Raw genomic sequence first — 18,543 nt, forward strand, 5'->3', positions numbered from 1 at the left:
GAATTTCTTTGAAACTTTTTGGTAGGGAACCCTAGAGATTGATAAAAAATGATAGACAGCAATTACTTGAAAAATGTACTACAATATCTTGTATAAAAATTCTGTATATTGAGTCTTAGCAGGTAATCGATTTATCATCAATCTGACTCGACACTAGCACATTACTACAGTCATATGTTATTTTGTAATTTATTTGTATTAGAGGCGGAGATATCATTGGATTCGCTTCCGTAGTTGGTATTTTATCACTTTAAGTAACTTCTCATTTTTATATTGATTACAGACGACAAAGCTTGATCGGTTTCGATTATTGAGCTAATTTTGTAGGTATTTAGTGCATTTATCAAAAAAATGTTTCGCAACATTCATAAAGTCGTAAAACTACAAAAAGCTAAATTTTCTGTGGCGGCGCCGGCTCCACAAACGAATCCCGAGATACTTTATACAGGTGTAAGTGATATATTTTGTTTTTATAATTATAACACATTCTAATGTTTATAGTGTACTGTTGTATTTTATGTAATTGTTGCTTAATCGTGAATGGAACTTGTTTATAAAGGTGAATAACCTTTACGATAAATATTTTTTTTAATATATTCATGGCCATGGATAAAACTTCCTAAGTCGCACACATAAGTAATATTTACAGCACGAACTAAATAACATGGATATTAATTACTAACTATTACTAAACTTTATAAAATTTTATAATAGTAATAAGAGAAAATTATCTTAAATTTTAGTCCCTTTTAGTTTTTACAATAAAATTTAAAAATAAATTGCGAGCTAAACTTACATTCTGACTTCAGTACCTATATAAAATAAGCTGTAAAGAGGTTGTCTTGTTTTCTTTAGATAAAATTTAATTTAATACTGAATTTGATATTATAGGTATGAGATAAAATGATTCTTATACAAATGTATGTATTGAGTTTCTTATATGAAATAAACACAATAATAATTATTATTGGTCATATTGTTGGCTTTGTTTTTGGCCATAACTGTGTGTAAAATCTAAAATACAAAACTAAGTTCGTTTGACAAGATGTTGCTAATTTCTGCACTAATTAGAAACTTCATTCTATTTTTCCTATAATATTCACTTCTACTTTTATAACTGTGATCATTTAAATTTTTTTTTGTAGTTTACTACCTTTGGAGATAAATGATAATTGTTTTTACATTATTTATTTAAAACAGTTAATTTAGTATCAAAGGTGCTATTAAAATATATATAAAAAAATTAACATGTGTTTAATAAAAATATAATTTTAACCCTTTCACATAATATTCCACTTAAAGTATTTTTTTAATAGATGACAACGGAATAGTAAACCTTGCTCATACTAATGATATACCCCATGGGGCACGAGTGAGGTGATGATTGGTGAGAATGAAAAGATAGGTCAGTTAACCCATTGTGTTGACTACACTAGGAATTCAACATGGTCTCCAGGGGGACCATATGGGGTTCAACCTAATTGGGTATATTACTAGCAATAGGGCATATCAATCCCTGCCCCCCTACCCTTACTAAAAGTTGTAGGTAAATTTTATGAAAAACACAAGTTCTCAATTTTAGAATGTCTAATACCAATTCAAAAATTTCAGATTAGAAAAACTTGTATATACTAAGTAAATATATATATAGTATAATATTTATTGCAGCTCTTCATCAACAATGAATGGGTGAAGTCATCAGATGGCAGAACCTTTCCAACAGAGAATCCTGCTACTGGAGAGGTCATAACTGAGGTACAGCAGTCTGGCAAAGCTGATGTGGATAAAGCTGTCAAGGCTGCTAAAGAAGCCTTTAGGTATATTTTCTATTTTGCATTCTTATTTACCCTTTACTACAAATATGGCAGATAAGCTGTTAGCTAATAACACAGATTTGTTATTTTTATGATAGCAATATTTTCTCTCTCTCTCTCTCTCTCTCTTGTTACAATAAACATAAATCGTAAATAAATTACGTGCCCATGTTTTATTACTTAAAACCAACATAAGTTACTTACAAACCAAAATATCTTTTATCCCACAACCTATCCCCCTAAATAAGTATAGGTTATTAAACAGAGATGGTCGATTACTGTATCCTATGGACGCTTGCCACTTTAAGGCTATCATGTGCGTATTACTGACCCGACCTTGAAGAAATCATAATAAACCCTTTTTGAAGTCACTAGTTTGAAGTTTAGTTTTAGTTGTGGGAGAATAAATTCCTTGTCAAAAGCGAGCGACCTTTATTCTTAATAGATTCGCTGTTTCCCACGACCTTGACTTACGTGAATCAGTACATAAGGTATCCTATTTTTTAGGAAATTGTTCATGTGCCAAATTTAATTCAAATTTGTTCGACCATTTAAGCATAATCGAGTAACAAATACAAAAATATATAAACTTTCCAATGTATAATGTTAGGAGGATACGATTGTTATAGAAATTGAAATTAAATATTTAAAAATAATAAAAATGAAGAAAAAATAGGGTTAATTCCGTCAATTGCTAGCTCTTTTTATTTATACCACTGAGGTGATAAACAAGCCTACGACCCACCTGATGATAAGTGGTTATTGTAGTCTATGAACGCCTGCAATACCAGGGGCATTACGCGCGCGTTGCTTACCTTGAAGAAACTTCCTTTATCCCTTTTTTAAATTTTTGCCAAATTTAAGATAAATCGGTCCAACAATAGGTAAAGCCGTTGAATTCTATATGGGCAGTTTTAACATTTGTAAATAAAGGGCTTGTTGGCTTTTTGCACCCCTATTACAATATTATGTAATTTTTTTATGAACTGATTATAAACTGATTCTGATTTTAGTTAAAGTATTTTATTAAATGGGCATTTATTTTTTATAGGTTGGGATCGCCATGGAGAACAATGGATGCTTCACAGAGGGGCGTACTTATCAACAGATTAGCAGATCTGATTGAACGGGATAGAACATACTTAGCGGTATGTAAAAAATACATACATAGTATAATTTTTATATATAGCTGATTAATTTTCTTTCTATATAATTGTAATTACTGTTTTGTATTTACATTTACATTTAATAATTCTAAAATCAGTACACCTTTATTTTGTGAAACTGAATAACTTTTTGTTTTTACACATAAATATAAAAACTATCTAAATAGTTTTCGTCCTGTAAATATATTAGTTAAGGATTTGTCATAAAACAAACGAAGTATCAATCTTCAGTACCCTTACAGTGACATGGTTTATTTATTTTATGCCTACTTTAAGTATTATTTATATTCACAACACTTTAATATGTTTTTATTACACAATGAGGAAAATCATATTTATTACACTTTATAAGCAAGTTATTTTTAGTCTTCCATTGCATTTAAACTTATTAATATAGATATAATTACAATGAAGAGTTTTCATTCTTCATTTATAATTATGTATATAATATATTTACTATAAATAAAATATAAAAATATATACAATACTAGCTGATCCTGCAAACGTTGTTTTGCCATATACATTATTTCTAGAAAATAGGTTTTTGAGTTCAATCAAAAATAGCTAACACTATAAGTGTGTTAGGATTTACTTATAACAATAAGAGGAATGAAGCGTTGTAGGCAATTAAAGTATACTTTATTTAAGTTAATAAATTATTCAAAATAATAAATACATATTAAATTACAATTGTTGATAGCTATCTATACATCAATTATAGTTTTTTTTATATATATTTCTACTAATAATTATGGCAATTAAAAAACGATTCTCAGACCTACCGAACATGCACACAAAATTTCATGAAAATCGGTAAAGCCGTTTCGGAGGAGTTTGGTAACAAACACCGCGACACGAGAATTTTATATATTAGATTATGATAATAATTGTGATTATCAGCACTTAGTGGAACTTTCTATACATATTGAATTATTAGAAAAATATTTATGCTCTTCCACAAAAATAATGATGATATTAAATTGCGTAACATTTAATTTTTTAGGGTGGCATATTATGAGTATTTTATGAAACTTGAAATGGCAAACAAGCTGACGATTCTCTTGAGAGAGGTAATTATTGCCTGTAGATTTGGACAGCGCCATGCACATCACAGGTAATACTGCGTGGTGCCCCTATTTTAATGGATTATAATGAAGTAACCCCGACTACGCTATCGGTGTACACTGGTGGAGCACCAGTGAAGGATGATAAGTGAGAATGTAAACGCCGGTCAGTTAACCCATCGTGATGAATACACTTGGGATTCAGCATGATGGTTTCCAGGGGGGACCACGTGGAGGTCGCCCTGATAGGGTATATTGCTAGCAATGGGACTGGTAGTCTACATTACTAATAATCTCTTCCCTGCAGGACTAAGATGACAACCGTATCCTGAAATGTCACTGCCATATCCTATCTTTCAAACCAAATACAGCTGTTTCACGTCAGAAATATGACTGGGACAAAAGTATCCATACAGACAACTAGTTTTATAAACTTTTTGATTTTCACGATATAATAAAATTTCATTTTATTATTGCACAGAGTTTGGAAACCCTCGACAATGGCAAGCCTTACACAGCGGCATATCACGGGGACCTGGGAGGCGTGATAAAGAATCTCCGATATTACGCCGGATGGGCGGACAAAAATCACGGCAAAGTGGTACCCACTGACGGTAAATACTTCGCGTATACCCGCCACGAGCCAGTAGGTGAGTGCCAGAACTAGTCTTTTTTTTTTTTAATATTAAACATATTCATGGTAGTCCCTATAGACAAGTGGAATACGAATCTAATATTTTCTTTTCGGTTAGCGCTCGTATGAGAAAAAACAAGACAACGTAGGCCGTCATCTTATTCTATCTCATGGACTCACTAGCAATGACGATTCTATCAATAGATTCGTTTGCACAAAGATTTATTCCTTGTTCTTAGGTTTAACACTTGTCTATCGGGGGGAAAAGGGATTATTAGTAATGGAGACTAAGAATCCCATTGCTAGCAATATATCCAACCAGGTTGACCTTCTCGCGGTTCCCCCTGGAAACTATCATGATTAATTCCTGATGAATTCATCATGACGGGCTAACTGGCCTATTTTCATCCTCATCGATCACCCTTCATTGGTGCCCCGCCAGTGTATCCCATTAGCGCTGGCGGGGTTACTACTCCATTTTTATACAATAAAAAAAAAAAAAAACACTTGTCTATCGGGGCAGAATTTGACTGTGGAAGGTATATTACTCTTCGATATTAGTATTGTCGACTCTCTCATATATTGTACAGTAAAATTGACTTCAGCTCATTTATTCTATTTTCGACCGACTTTAAAGAAAGGAGGTGCTCAATTCGGTTGTATTCCTTTATGTTTACTTCATAACTTCGTCAGTTGTAAAGTGCTGAGGATATACTTTAAGATTGGACGCGTAGAAATTTTATCAAAATCGGTTCAGAAGTGTAGTCTTTAAATTCAAATAACTGGTTTTATAACAATTGAATTTTTTTTTTGTTTTCAATCTTAAATATTCAATTTTCCCAATTTCAAATACTTTTCGCTACCATACAATAATATGGAGACTTAAAAAATTGTTGTCAAATTCCCTTATTTATTTTTTTTATTTTGTTTTTTAAATTAGTAATATTATGTTACAAGATACAGCTAATGTATAAATAAGTACAAGTAAATTACTTATTAATTATATAATATAGATTAGGTATGCAATAAGGAAAAAAGACAAATTAATAGAACTATTGAGGACAGAAGGGGAAAAATGTTGGGACACATGATACGACACGACGAACTTATGAACATTATAATAGAAGGTAATATAGAAGGAAGGAGGGGGAGACCGAGATATAGTTTCGTGTCGTATCAAGAGGTGAAGAGACTCGCTGAAAATCGTAGTGAGTAGCAAGAGCTCCACCGACAAGAGCGCAGCTCTTAAATAGATAGATAGATAGATGCAGTAAACTATAAATTATAAACGATTACATTATAATGTATGTCGAGTGGTTAACTTGAATGGATCAAATAAGGTTATCAAGAACATACTAGTTATCAGTGTGTAAAAACTTACATTGTATTTAATGTACCTATAGAAATTGTGTAGAGATAATTGCGGTCCGTGTAATCGTGTGAGTAAATAGTAGATGTATGTACTACAGGTATATGAAAGATGATGTTGACACAGGTTTTCAACCGTGAAGCAGTTGTGTTTGCATGGCTGTGTTTCGGTTTGAAGGGTGAGATATGGCGTGAATTTACTGAGTACAGAGGAATAACACCTGAGTCCTCAGGAATGGCAACGTATGGGGGATATCATTGGCGAAACAGTATACTCTGTTATGTCCATGGACTGTTTATGTCTATTGGCGACGGTTACCACTTTCCATCAGGTGGGCCGTCAGCTTGTTTGCCATTCTAAGTTGTATAAAAAAAGTAGATGATGATGATAACAAATACATAAATATCTAATCACTTAGTCGTATCATACAATTTCATATGACAGAGGGTATTCTAATGGGATTAAAAGTAGGCGTGGGTAATATGGATACCAGGAGGGAAAAGGGATTGTTAGTATTGGAAACTGAGAATCCCATTGCTAGCAATATACCCAACCAGGTCGACCTCCTCGCGGTTTCCCCTGGAAACTGTCATGGTTAATTCCTGATGAATTCATCATGATGGGCTAAGTGGCCTGTTTTCATTCTCATCTATCACCCTTCACTGGTGCTCCGCCAGCGTATCCCGTTAGCGTAGGCGAGGTTACCATACCATTCTCACACATAAAAAAAATATGGATACCAATACGATATCTATATATTTGGGTTTCTTTAAACATTAATGGTAGAAAAAAAGGTTATCGCATATTTCAATATCGCTCATATCGATCGGATATCTATTGTCGAATATGTTAAAAGTCTGTTATCCAATATTGTTTTTATTGGTAACAGACTTTTAATATATAAGTTATTGAACCAGTCTATAGATTTTTTTTTAATGGGTGAAAATGGTATGGTCACCCCGCCTGCGCTAAGGGTATACGCTGGCGGAGCACCACTGAAGGGTGATAGATAAGAATGAAAACAGGCCAGTTAGCCCATCATGATGAATTCATCAGGAATTAACCATGATAGTTTCCAGGGGGAATCGCCAGGAGGTCGACCTGGTTGGGTATATTAGCAATATACCCAACCAGGTAATAGGATTCTCAGTCTCCATTACTAACAATCCCTTCCCCCCCCCCCCAGTTTATAGATTATGTAGCTAGAATATATAGATATTGCTATAGAATACCAGTTCTTAATATACTGTGATGTCCATTGTACTTTTTTTTAAATAGTTAATATGGATATTAACCCCACCTATGCCATCAGTATACGCTGGCGGGGCACGCATCAGTGATGACAAGTGAGCATGAAGCATTCAGAGCAATCAAGCAGTTAATATTCCTAAGGACTTGAGACTCAAAATCTTTAAACCCTAACAGACGACAACGCCAGGAGTACTGGTCAACATTAATTATTGCATTCATGAGTCGCAGTGTTCGCATCAGGCGAACCGTATGCTACACAACCACCCTTGTTGTATATAATGACGATTTAAGAAAATAGTAGGTATTGAGATAATAAATACATAGTTAAAATCAAGGTAGGAACGTACACGGTTCTATACAATGTTTACTTAGAAACGAATATAGTTTGTCCAAGTGCTACAGTACTAATGAAATATGTACATTTGTTATAATTATTTTTCATATAATTTCGCAATACTGTAATAATTATGCGTATGCAAACAATGTTTCTAAGTGTTTTCAATTTCATACTTAACATAACATTGGATATTTCCAGGCCACATGGCGTATCTCCGAGCATTGAATAACTATTGTTAAATAACTAATGTAATACAATTGATAAGGCATAGAATAAGTATTATCAAGTAACATATTTAAAACAAAAGATAAAGGCATTCTTATAAATACACCTCCATTTTCAATTTTCAAGGAGGTTTTAAATTTAATTGTATTTTTTTTTTGTTTGTTATCTCATAGATCTAAACTGGTTTGGAAAATTGTTTTATCTGAAAAGATATACTTACAGATTAGTCCAGTGTTTCCCAACCTTTTTTGTGTCATGCCCCACTTGAACATTTCTAAAATTTTTATGCGGGAGCATAACTTTAACTTAAACTTTGTCGGGAAAAATTATGTATGGGGATACATAATTTTTTCCGACATACTTTACTTGACGACTCTACTCGCCCAGTTGATATTTTGGTAACGTCAAACGAAATTTTACCTAATAAATATATACAGCATTTTTTTTTATTAATTTTTTTTTGTTAAATTCGGCACCGATATCTACTCCTAGCAATGCATGTAAATGGCCCGGAGCAAGGGGGGTAAAATCGATTCGAGTACATTTTTTAATTGTCCCACTCTGGGGCAAATAACTGGCTAAATAAATGGTTTTGTCACAATCGAAGTCGGTTTTTTTTAACTAATATTTACTTAGTATCTATAATTAAGGATTGGTTAAAAAAGTAGTAGGTAATAGTGATATTAAAATGGTTAAAGGTTGATATTACTGGTATCTGGATCTCATAAATAGCAGGCAATGATGATTTAAAATAATGAAACTCGCGTTTAGGTTTTTAATAAAATATAAACAAACATGCGGTGTATTCGTGAAGATAATGTGTGATAAACAACCGAAATAATTGTCGTATCATCATTAAGATAATATACATAAATGGCTACATTTATCTTATTACCTAATTTACTTATTAATATCAACGTATAGGTTTGTTGCGATGTTTCGATGTTTGTTACTTACAACTGAATGACTTTGAATAAGTTTTATGGTTAATTCTGAGAGATGGAGCTTATCTTACATTAACATAATGGATAATTTGTATGTTAATTCATGCAGGCAAATTCACGGTATACAAGCAGTTATTTATTGGTATTTTTAGCAATATAACAAGAAAAAAATAAAGCAAGCACTGAAGTCCGTCCTTCAAATACCTGCCTATGTTAGTCTTAACTGCCAGGGCTGTCACCACCCACCATTGTTATCATAATAATTATGAAAATTTTTAAAACATATTTGGATTTTTTTATTCTTTATTGTACACAAAAGGGAATTGTATCAGAAAAACAAATATAATAACATCTTTATATATTTTTTTAGATTTTCGGGTTTATCTATACTTAAATATACTTTAATTTTTAAATTTAACGGATTATGTTACGATTATTTAGAGACGTTATTACAACCCTGCGTCAACTCTAGCGAAATGAAACCGGTTTATCAACATTCTCGACTGATAGTCATGGCAATGAGTTTGGTGTACATAAAATTTTATAAATAGAATCGTAATAAAAACATTTAGAATTCAAACTAAATTACAAAGTATTAAGAATTCTATTACTATTTCAAATAAAATTTATTAATATATTTATATATAATCATATAAAAAAATAATGTAAGTTAGTAATATTTAAAAAAATCTTATTTCGATTTTCGAATGGAGCAAAATATATGTTCGATGTATGATAATAGGAACGCAAATGCCAACAACTGTACAAATAAGGAAATTTATATCAATTGTATAAATGAAAATGAGCGTGAAATCTTTAATCCGTATACTTACTGACATTATAAATGTGAAAAAGACTATATCCACTGTAATATATTAATGGTGCAGTATATAAAGTTTCCTATGTGCTATGTTAGGATATAACCTGCCCTTATACCAAATTAATTTTCAAATCCGTTTAGTAGTTTATGCGTGACAAACATCCATCCATCTGTCCTTACAAACTTTCGCTATTACAATATTAATAGGATAGTAATATTTGTCTACAGGTATATGTGGTCAAATCATCCCATGGAACTTCCCGTTGCTGATGGCTGCGTGGAAGCTGGGGCCGGCGCTGGCGACGGGCAACACCGTTGTGATGAAGCCGGCTGAGCAGACACCCCTCACCGCTCTGTACCTCGCGCAACTTGTCAAGGTACCATTGACCATTTCCTTGGCGCAATAGTAGGCACATTGCTAAATATTGCTTGGAGGGAGATGAATAGTAATGAGGTATATCAGCCCCATTGTCAGGGAGTGGGGAGAGATTGTAGGTAAGGTGAACTACCAGTCCCATTGCTAACAATATACCCTGTCAGGTCGACTTCCACGTGGTCCCCCCTAGGAATCATCGTGGTGTATTCCAGGTGTATTTGTCACAGAGGGCTAACTGACCTGCTTTCATCTTCACCTATCATCCCTCACTGGTGCCCGGCCAGCGTACACTGTTAGCGCAACCGGGGTTACCATTACATTATTATCTATTAAAAAAAAAGCAGCCCCATTGCTAGCAAGATATCCTAGCAGACGATCTTAATGCAATTCCACGTGGCAACCGTCGTGGTTAATTCTTTTGAAAATATCCCTAGGTAAACATAAGGCCGATTGTTCTGTAGCATGAATTTTTAATCATATGCATCATGCATTATGTACGAGTCTCTGTCTGCATTGTTTGATAATAGTTAATATACACCTGTTGTATTTTCGTAGGTATTGAAGAAATTTATTTAAATTATAGATAACAATTTTATGTATTTTATAGCGGGGCAATTTTATTCGAGTACTAGTAAAATTGTTCGTACAAACATATTTTACTACATGTTGTTTCCTACGGCTTCGTCAACGTGAATAAAGACAAAAAGTTACCAGTGCGCTAAGGGGGAAAGGGATTGTTAGTAATGGGGAGGTTAGTCCCTATTGCTGTCAATATGCCTTATGGAGGTCGACCTCCACGCGGTACCCTCTGGAAACCATCGTGACTAGTTTATCGTTAAATTCGTCACGATGGGCTAACTGACCTGCCTTTTCATTGGTGCCCCGCCAGTGTATACCGATAGCGCAGGCAGGGTTACTTAGGAGTCAGGGTTATTCTATTTTTATCCATAAAAAAATGTAAGTTACGATACCAAGTGTAGCATATTTCATTCAAATCTATTCAATAGTTTTTGTGTGAATTAATAACAAATGCAAATCCTTACAAACTTTCACATTTATTATATTAATAGGATATATTTTTCGAAGTCCGATTTTAAACATAGAAAAGTTATTAATTAGATTGTATTTTTCTTAATTGATATGTATTTATATGTTTTATACGAGAATCGAACCGGCGATTATTCTAAGATAAGGTGGTGTGTTAAACCGCTACACCAGAAGCGCCAAGTTTGTCAAATCTTAATAAATCGTTAAATTGTAATAAATGAGTAAATAAATATTTTTTGGCAGGAAGCTGGTTTCCCACCAGGTGTGGTTAACATGCTGCCAGGATACGGAGACGCCGGCGCTGCCATCGTCGAACATCCCGATGTGGATAAAATTGCCTTCACTGGTTCGTTACCTTTTAAAAAGTGTAAAGGTAGAGAAATGAAAGGCTATAGTTTTGTTGGTTGTAACTTGAAGAGATCGAACTAAAAGCCGATAAATCAAATATATAATGTTACAGTGGAGTTATTATCAGATAAATTGTATATTGTCTGAGAGAAGAGTCGAGGTTATGAGATGGGCTGTCAACTTCTTTGCCATTCTAAGCCATTATCATCTCCTTCCCTTATCCCGATTATTTGGGGCCAGCATAATGTTTTTATTCATGTTAGATAAGGTTTTTGTTATTGGTTTACCACCAGCCGCCTGCCTGGCGTCAACCCCCCGTGGTAGGGACTAAAAGGATTGTTAGTAATGAGGTATAACTGCCCCATCGCTAACAATATATTCTGTCAGACGATCTATACGCGATTCCCGCTGAAACCCATCGTATTTAAAAATTGTTGAATTCATCACGATTGGTCACTTTTATCACTACCTATCATCCTTTACTAGTAGTCCGCTTGTATATACCGACAACACAGGCGAGGTTTCGTTTTTGCACATTAAAAAAAAACTCCTTGGCAATACATTTGTTGGTGGTATCCGCCACCTACGGTATAGAGGAAAGGATCTTGGAAAAAGGAAGGGTACCCTTTTTTTTAATAGATGACAATGAAATGGTAAACCACGTCCGTACTAACGGTATACACCGGCGAGGCACCAGTGAGAGATGGGAAGTGAGAATGAAAAGACAGTTCAGTTAGCCCATCGTGATGAATACATCTAGAGTTCAGCACAATGGTTTCCAGGGGGATCACGTGGAGGTCGACCTGATAGGGTATATTACTAGCAATTAGGCCTTTACTCTAACAATCTAATTTATAATCTTAACAATTACTAAGAATCTTTTATTTCCGGAAGGGACGTTAAGTTATATTAAAGGAAGTTCTAAAATTCTTTGCCATTCTAAGTACCTGTCCTAAAACAAAGAACAAATATCATATAGGTTCAACGGAGGTGGGCAAGCTGATCCAGCGCGGCGTGGCGGACAGCTTGAAGCGCGTGACGCTGGAGCTGGGCGGCAAGTCGCCCAACATCGTCCTCGCCGACGTGGACCTCGAGCGTGCCGTCGAGGCTGCCCACCACGCGCTCTTCTACAACATGGGCCAGTGCTGCACCGCCGGTAACTTACTACCATTTTGGGTTTACTGGAAAAAAACTCTTAGATAGTTTTTTTTATGGATAAAAATGGAATGGCAGCTCCACCTGCGCTACCGGTATACGCTGGTGGAGCACCAGTGAAGGGTGATCGATGAAAATGAAAACAGGCCAGTTAGCCCATCATGATGAATCCATCAGGAATTAACCATGATAGTTTCCAGGGAGAACCGCGAGGAGATCGACATGGTTGGGTATATTGCTAGCAATGGGATTCTTAGTCTCCATTACTAACAATCCCATTCCCCCCACTCTTAGACAGTTAGGATTGCCTTTGTACATTCGTTTTCTACCACTGTTCTATCTATCTAGTTTTAACATGAGCAATAAAGTATATAAGTTGTGTGGTTCTGGTAATAGATTGGTCTACCCCTTCCTTTCTCGTGGGTGTCGTTAGAGGCGATTAAAGGAACTTAATGATCAAGGAATGGATAGCAGCGTCTCTCTTAAAACATCTCCAAAGTCTAACTGCGGTTGCCAACTCGGCTGTCAAGCGTGGTAACTACTGGTAACCAAAGAAGAGATTATGTTCAGCAGTGGACAATTAAAGACTGATATGAATAAAGTATATAAACTTACTATTTAAACAGTATTAATAAATAACAAAGTTCTCAAGTAATACATAAAAAAATAACCTAAAAATTGAGAAGGTTCTCCTATTTTGAAGTCAGGTGAATAGTAAAAGGGTAATGTTTTATATACAACTTATAATGGCAAACAAGCTGACGGCCCACCTGATGGAAAGTGGTAACTGTCGCCTATAGACATGAGCAGTACCATGGACATAACAAAGTATACTGTTTCGCTCATGATACCCCCCATGCGTTGCCATTCCTGAGGACTCAGGTGTTATTCCTCTGTATCCTGTAAATTCACGCCATATCCCACCCTTCAAACTGAAACACAGCCATGCAAACACAACTGTTTCACGGTAGAAACATGAATGGGACAGAGGTACCCAAGCAATCGACTTTTGTACAAAGTCTCCCTCTTGGAGGCTATGGCGCTACTAGTTCCGACTAGTAACAACAATAATTCCTGATGCCCTGAAGCCTTACAATCAGCAGGGCAGGGAGGAGGAAGTGTTAATAATATGGATTACCAATCACATTGCTAACAATATATCCTATCAGGTCGACCTCCACGTGGTCTCCATGGAACCCGTCGTGGTGAATTCCAGTTGTATTCGTTACGATGGGCTAATTGACTTTTTATATTACCTATCACCCCTCACTGGTGCGCCGCCAACGTATACTGTTAGTGCAGGCGAAGCTATCGTTCCATTGCAATGTATTAAAAAAAATTCAGCAAGGCATAAAAAAATATTTAAATGAATAAGTGTAAATTATCGTTGCCTTTTTTTTTATACAACTTAGAATGGCAAACAAACTGACAGCCCACCTGATGGAAAGTGGTAACCGTCGCCTATAGACATGAGCAGTACCATAGACATAACAGAGCATACTGTTTCGCCCATGATACTCCCCATGCGTTACCATTCCTGAGGACTCAGGTGTTATTTCTTTGCAACGCAGGTTCGCGTACATTTGTTGAAGATAAGATCTACGACAAATTCGTGGAGTTGGCAGCGGAGCGAGCAAAGCGCCGCGTGGTCGGCGACCCGTTCAGGCCCGACGTCGAGTCCGGGCCGCAGGTACATGCCGCTTCTATTTACATCACTCAGTGTTCGGTTCCCCCCGGAAACTATCCTGGTTAATTCAAGTGGAATTCGTCATGATAGGCTAACTGAATTGCTTTCATTGTTAGCTATTATCGCTTACTGGTGTCTTACCAGCGTATACCGCTAGCGCAGGTGGAGTTACTATGTTTAGAACTATAAAAAATTTTCATCGTGCCTCCCACCAAATTGTTTATAATTACTCCTCTCCATCCAAAGGTTGCCTGGAAGAGATCGCTCTTAGCGATAAGGTCGCCCGTTGTTTTCTCATTGTGATTATTTCTTGTAATTATTTATATTTATAATAAGTTTACTATTGTAATCTTTTGGAGGGAACAATAAAGAGTATCTATCTATGTCATTATTACCTATAAAAAATGACAATGATAATAGTTTGTGAAAATGAACATAAATTATAATTTGTACAAAGAAGAATGATTATTAATTAACTTGTACAAAGAATTCATGTAGTTCTCTGTGGATATCACTAGTAATAATTTTGTACGGCTGAAGTAACAATATACGAACAGGGCAGGACAGCATTTGAATTACTTGTAATAAAATACATATACATATTTGGTATTTGTATTTAAATTACTTCCTAAAAATGTAATTAGTAATTCAAATACCAGGTGCTCAGGTATTTTGTAGTTAGTATTTCAAATAATTGTGGCTTTAAAATATATTTTAACGCTTCGCTTTAACTGATATAAATGGATGCGTTCTGTAGAAAATAACGTTCGATATTTTTCGTAATAAAACATCATATTCGTGAAAGGAAATTTTTTTTACTGATTAATATACTGAGCTGGATTACTTCAATTCTATTTACATTATCTAATACCTAAGTTTTGTACTTTGTATTTTAAATAAGAATAATTAAAATACTTATTTTTTATACAACTTAGAATGGCAAACAAGCTGACGGTCCACCTGATGAAAAGTGGTAACCGTCGCTTATAGACATGAGCAGTACCATGGACATAACAGTACACACACATACTGTTTCGCCCATGATACCCCTCATGCGTTGCCATTCCTGAGGACTCAAATGTTATTCCTCTGTACCCTGTAAATTCACGCCATATCCCACCCTTCAAACCGAAACACAACCATGCAGACACAACTGCTTCACGGTAGAAACACGAATGGGACAGAGGTACCCATGCAATCGACTTTTGTACAAAGTCTCCCTCTGGTGGTATACTGTATTTTGTATTTCAAATATATGACTTGAAAATATTTTGCTTTTCGTATTTTCATCCGACTTCAAAAAGGAGGTTCTCAATTGGGTTATTTTTTTTGTTAGTCACCTCATAACTCTGTTAGTTATAAACCGATTTGTAAAATTCCTTTTTTTTTCTAAAAGGATATACTTACAGTTTGGTACCATAGATATTTTATATAAATTGATTCAGCAGTTTAATTTTGAAATCAAGATAATTGGTGTTGTCACAATTCAAGTCGATTTTTTTTGGAAGCCAATCTTTAATATAAAAATTACACGAGATCGTATTTTGTAATTTTTATTTCAATTAACGCCGAGCATGTATTTTGCCCAGCTGTGTTTACTTATAAAACTTATTAACATTTAACTTATAATTTGAATGGAACTTCAGTTCTAAATTTGAATATAAATAACTAATTCACCGTAATTCTACCGCAGATTAGACATAGTCCATCGCATGGCAACTATATAAACATAACAAAATCTTTAGAATTAGGTCTTACCCCCTTGTTCGCATAGACAACAAATGGCTTATAAACCTATTTTAGTTATTGAAATGTGTTGTTTTTTGGTTCTAATATTTAGAAGTTTTTATTATGGTCATAGTACAATATGGCGGAAATTCTGTCAAATTTTTTTCATTGCATTGTGTAATTATTCATGTAATTTTTAATCCTCCAGATCGACAGAGAGCAGCACGGCAAGATTCTAAGTTTGATCGAAAGTGGACGTCGCCAGGGAGCGCGGCTAGTGGCGGGCGGAGGTCGTGCCGGCGACAAGGGATACTTCGTGCAGCCGACTGTGTTTAGCGATGTACAAGATGACATGGATATTGCTAGGACCGAGGTGATTATAATAATTGTCTTGTTTAAAGAATCATCTATAAATTTACATAAATTGTAATAAAATCAATATGAGAGTAAATTCTATCGATTTAGTTTTTACTCAACGAAGATGCTAAATAAATATGTGCCGCATCCATGTGATGGTAAACGATCACTATATAATAGCCTATGTTGCCGATCCTGAAGGAACTTTAGTACGTCTTGAGACGAGGAAGACTGAGATGCTGAGACTTTTTCCTATTACTAAATTCCTTTTTAAATTTTTAAAGCATATTCCTTTTTAAAAGACTGGCAACACCTGCAATGACTTTAGTATTCTGGGTGATCATGGGCGACGGTAGTCACTTACTATCAGGTGAGCCGCATGCTCGTTTGCCCCGTGTTGTAAAAAAAATCTAGTTACCCACATAGTTAATATCCCCAATAATAACACTATAATAACCCAATAACATGTGAACGCAGATCTTCGGGCCGGTGCAGCAGATCATCAAGTTCTCGAGCCTGGAGGAGGTGGTGGAGCGCGCCAACAACACGGTGTACGGGCTCGCGGCCGCCGTGTTCACTAAGGACTTGGACAAAGCCAATTATCTGATACAGGTATAATTGCACATATTTCATTAATCCCATTTACAGGAATAGAAATATAGAGACAGAGTAAAACTATAATACATTTGTATATTTTTTTTTATCTACCCACGTCATATGTGTTGAATTACGTTCAGTGTAATTTACCAGCGAGATATATATACAAAGTTATGTCATAAATATCTTTTTATTATATTTTAATGGATAGGATATAGTAGAGAAGTTACCCATAAAATCTTCATATTACATATATTAACAATTTGCGAATCTGTGGTGTGGTAAACACCCACGTTTTATAATAGATTTCGAAGCTCGCTTATCAAATTTTACACAAAATTGTGTAAAAAAAAAAACGTTAATATCCGAGAAAATATTTGGAGTATGGCGTCGTCAAACTATCTAAAAGTTGTGTATTCACGAAAAATCCATTTCACAGTCCATCCGCGCGGGCACAATATGGGTGAACGACTACAATATATTCGGCAACCAAGTACCATTCGGCGGATTCAAGCAGTCGGGCATCGGCCGCGAGAATAGCGAGTACGGTCTGCGGAACTACACTGAGGTGAAGGCGGTCGTCGTCAAGCTAACGGAGAAGAACTCATAAATGTTTTATTTAGACTGGCAATTAAAATGGTCCAATGACAATTATTTTACTGAACTGTAATATTTCAAAAGGACATACATGGAACTCCAACATAAGGGGGTTACCCCTTTATGTTGAGGTTCTATGTATATCAATATTTTGTTGACATTTAATCTTAAATATATCTTATTATATTGAAAATAAGTATATTTTGAATATTTAATTCCAAGATTGTATTTTTGTAAAATGCATTTTATAAATTGTGTCATATTTTTTAAAAGGTCACATTATATATTTTATTATTTTACTAACTTAATACTTGAATCTGATTCATAATATATTATAGAAAAAAAAATGTGAAACTTCGCTCACATCAATACTTAAGATCTATAAATGGATATTAATAATGTACTTAACATATATTGTCTATTAATACTTTTATAAATTGTAGCAACTTAGTTGCGAATGTGCGATAAGTAATGTGCGATGGTTTTAAGCATAATAACTAAATTTGTTTTTAGAAATTTGTAATATTAATCCTCTTTTGGACTAAATTAGCATGATCAGTGCTCTCATTCTGATTTAGAATTTACGCAATGTAATCTGGCTAGATTTTATTTACAGCAATAATTTTCTCTTATATATTTTTTCTTACGTTTAATTAAAAAAAAAATGGAATTATACTTTTAGTTAAGGAGCTGACGTCTTAAATATTTTTAACATGTTTAAAAGTTGTTATACAAGTTTAAAATAAAATCTATTTAGATTATCCCATTTTTGTTTGAATAGTTTCCTTTGTATTGCACTCGGAATGTTTTTTAATTATTAATAATTCTTTCATTTAAAAATGTCTTCCATTATATTAGAATTAAAAGTATTTTTCTTGCATTTAAACTTCTATACTACTGAACTCAATACTTTGTGCCATTTGTTTTACACTTTGGTGTAACATTAGAAATGCTATTAATATTTTATAAGAGAATATGTATATATTTTTTTAATAAAACACAATTGTTAAGTACAAAGTTTTATTTC

The 18,543-nt window shown here is 34.5% G+C and overlaps 1 protein-coding gene across 1 annotated transcript; it reads left to right on the top strand.

The window, feature by feature from the left end:
• Positions 1-193: 193 nt before the first annotated feature.
• LOC113510344 (aldehyde dehydrogenase, mitochondrial) lies at positions 194-18,533 on the top strand. Its single transcript, XM_052902460.1, has 11 exons — positions 194-450; positions 1,669-1,817; positions 2,866-2,962; positions 4,526-4,694; positions 9,853-10,001; positions 11,291-11,393; positions 12,375-12,551; positions 14,122-14,240; positions 16,174-16,338; positions 16,800-16,934; positions 17,359-18,533. Exons 1-11 carry the CDS (start codon positions 352-354, stop codon positions 17,527-17,529), a joined length of 1,533 nt encoding a protein of 510 aa, XP_052758420.1. The 5' UTR covers positions 194-351; the 3' UTR covers positions 17,530-18,533.
• The last annotated feature ends 10 nt before the right edge of the window (positions 18,534-18,543 follow it).

The sequence above is a fragment of the Galleria mellonella genome, unplaced genomic scaffold (genome assembly GCF_026898425.1).
Source record: "Galleria mellonella isolate WM207_F2 unplaced genomic scaffold, CSIRO_AGI_GalMel_v1 utg905, whole genome shotgun sequence".
In the NCBI taxonomy this organism is placed as follows: Eukaryota; Metazoa; Arthropoda; class Insecta; order Lepidoptera; family Pyralidae; genus Galleria; species Galleria mellonella.

Coding starts and splice junctions, on each gene's coding strand:
- LOC113510344 (XM_052902460.1), top strand. CDS start 352: ATGTTTCGCAACATTCATAAAGTCGTAAAACTACAAAAAGCTAAATTT. Junction 1,818..2,865: donor GCTGCTAAAGAAGCCTTTAG/GTATATTTTCTA, acceptor TATTTTTTATAG/GTTGGGATCGCCATGGAGAA. Junction 10,002..11,290: donor ACCTCGCGCAACTTGTCAAG/GTACCATTGACC, acceptor ATTTTTTGGCAG/GAAGCTGGTTTCCCACCAGG.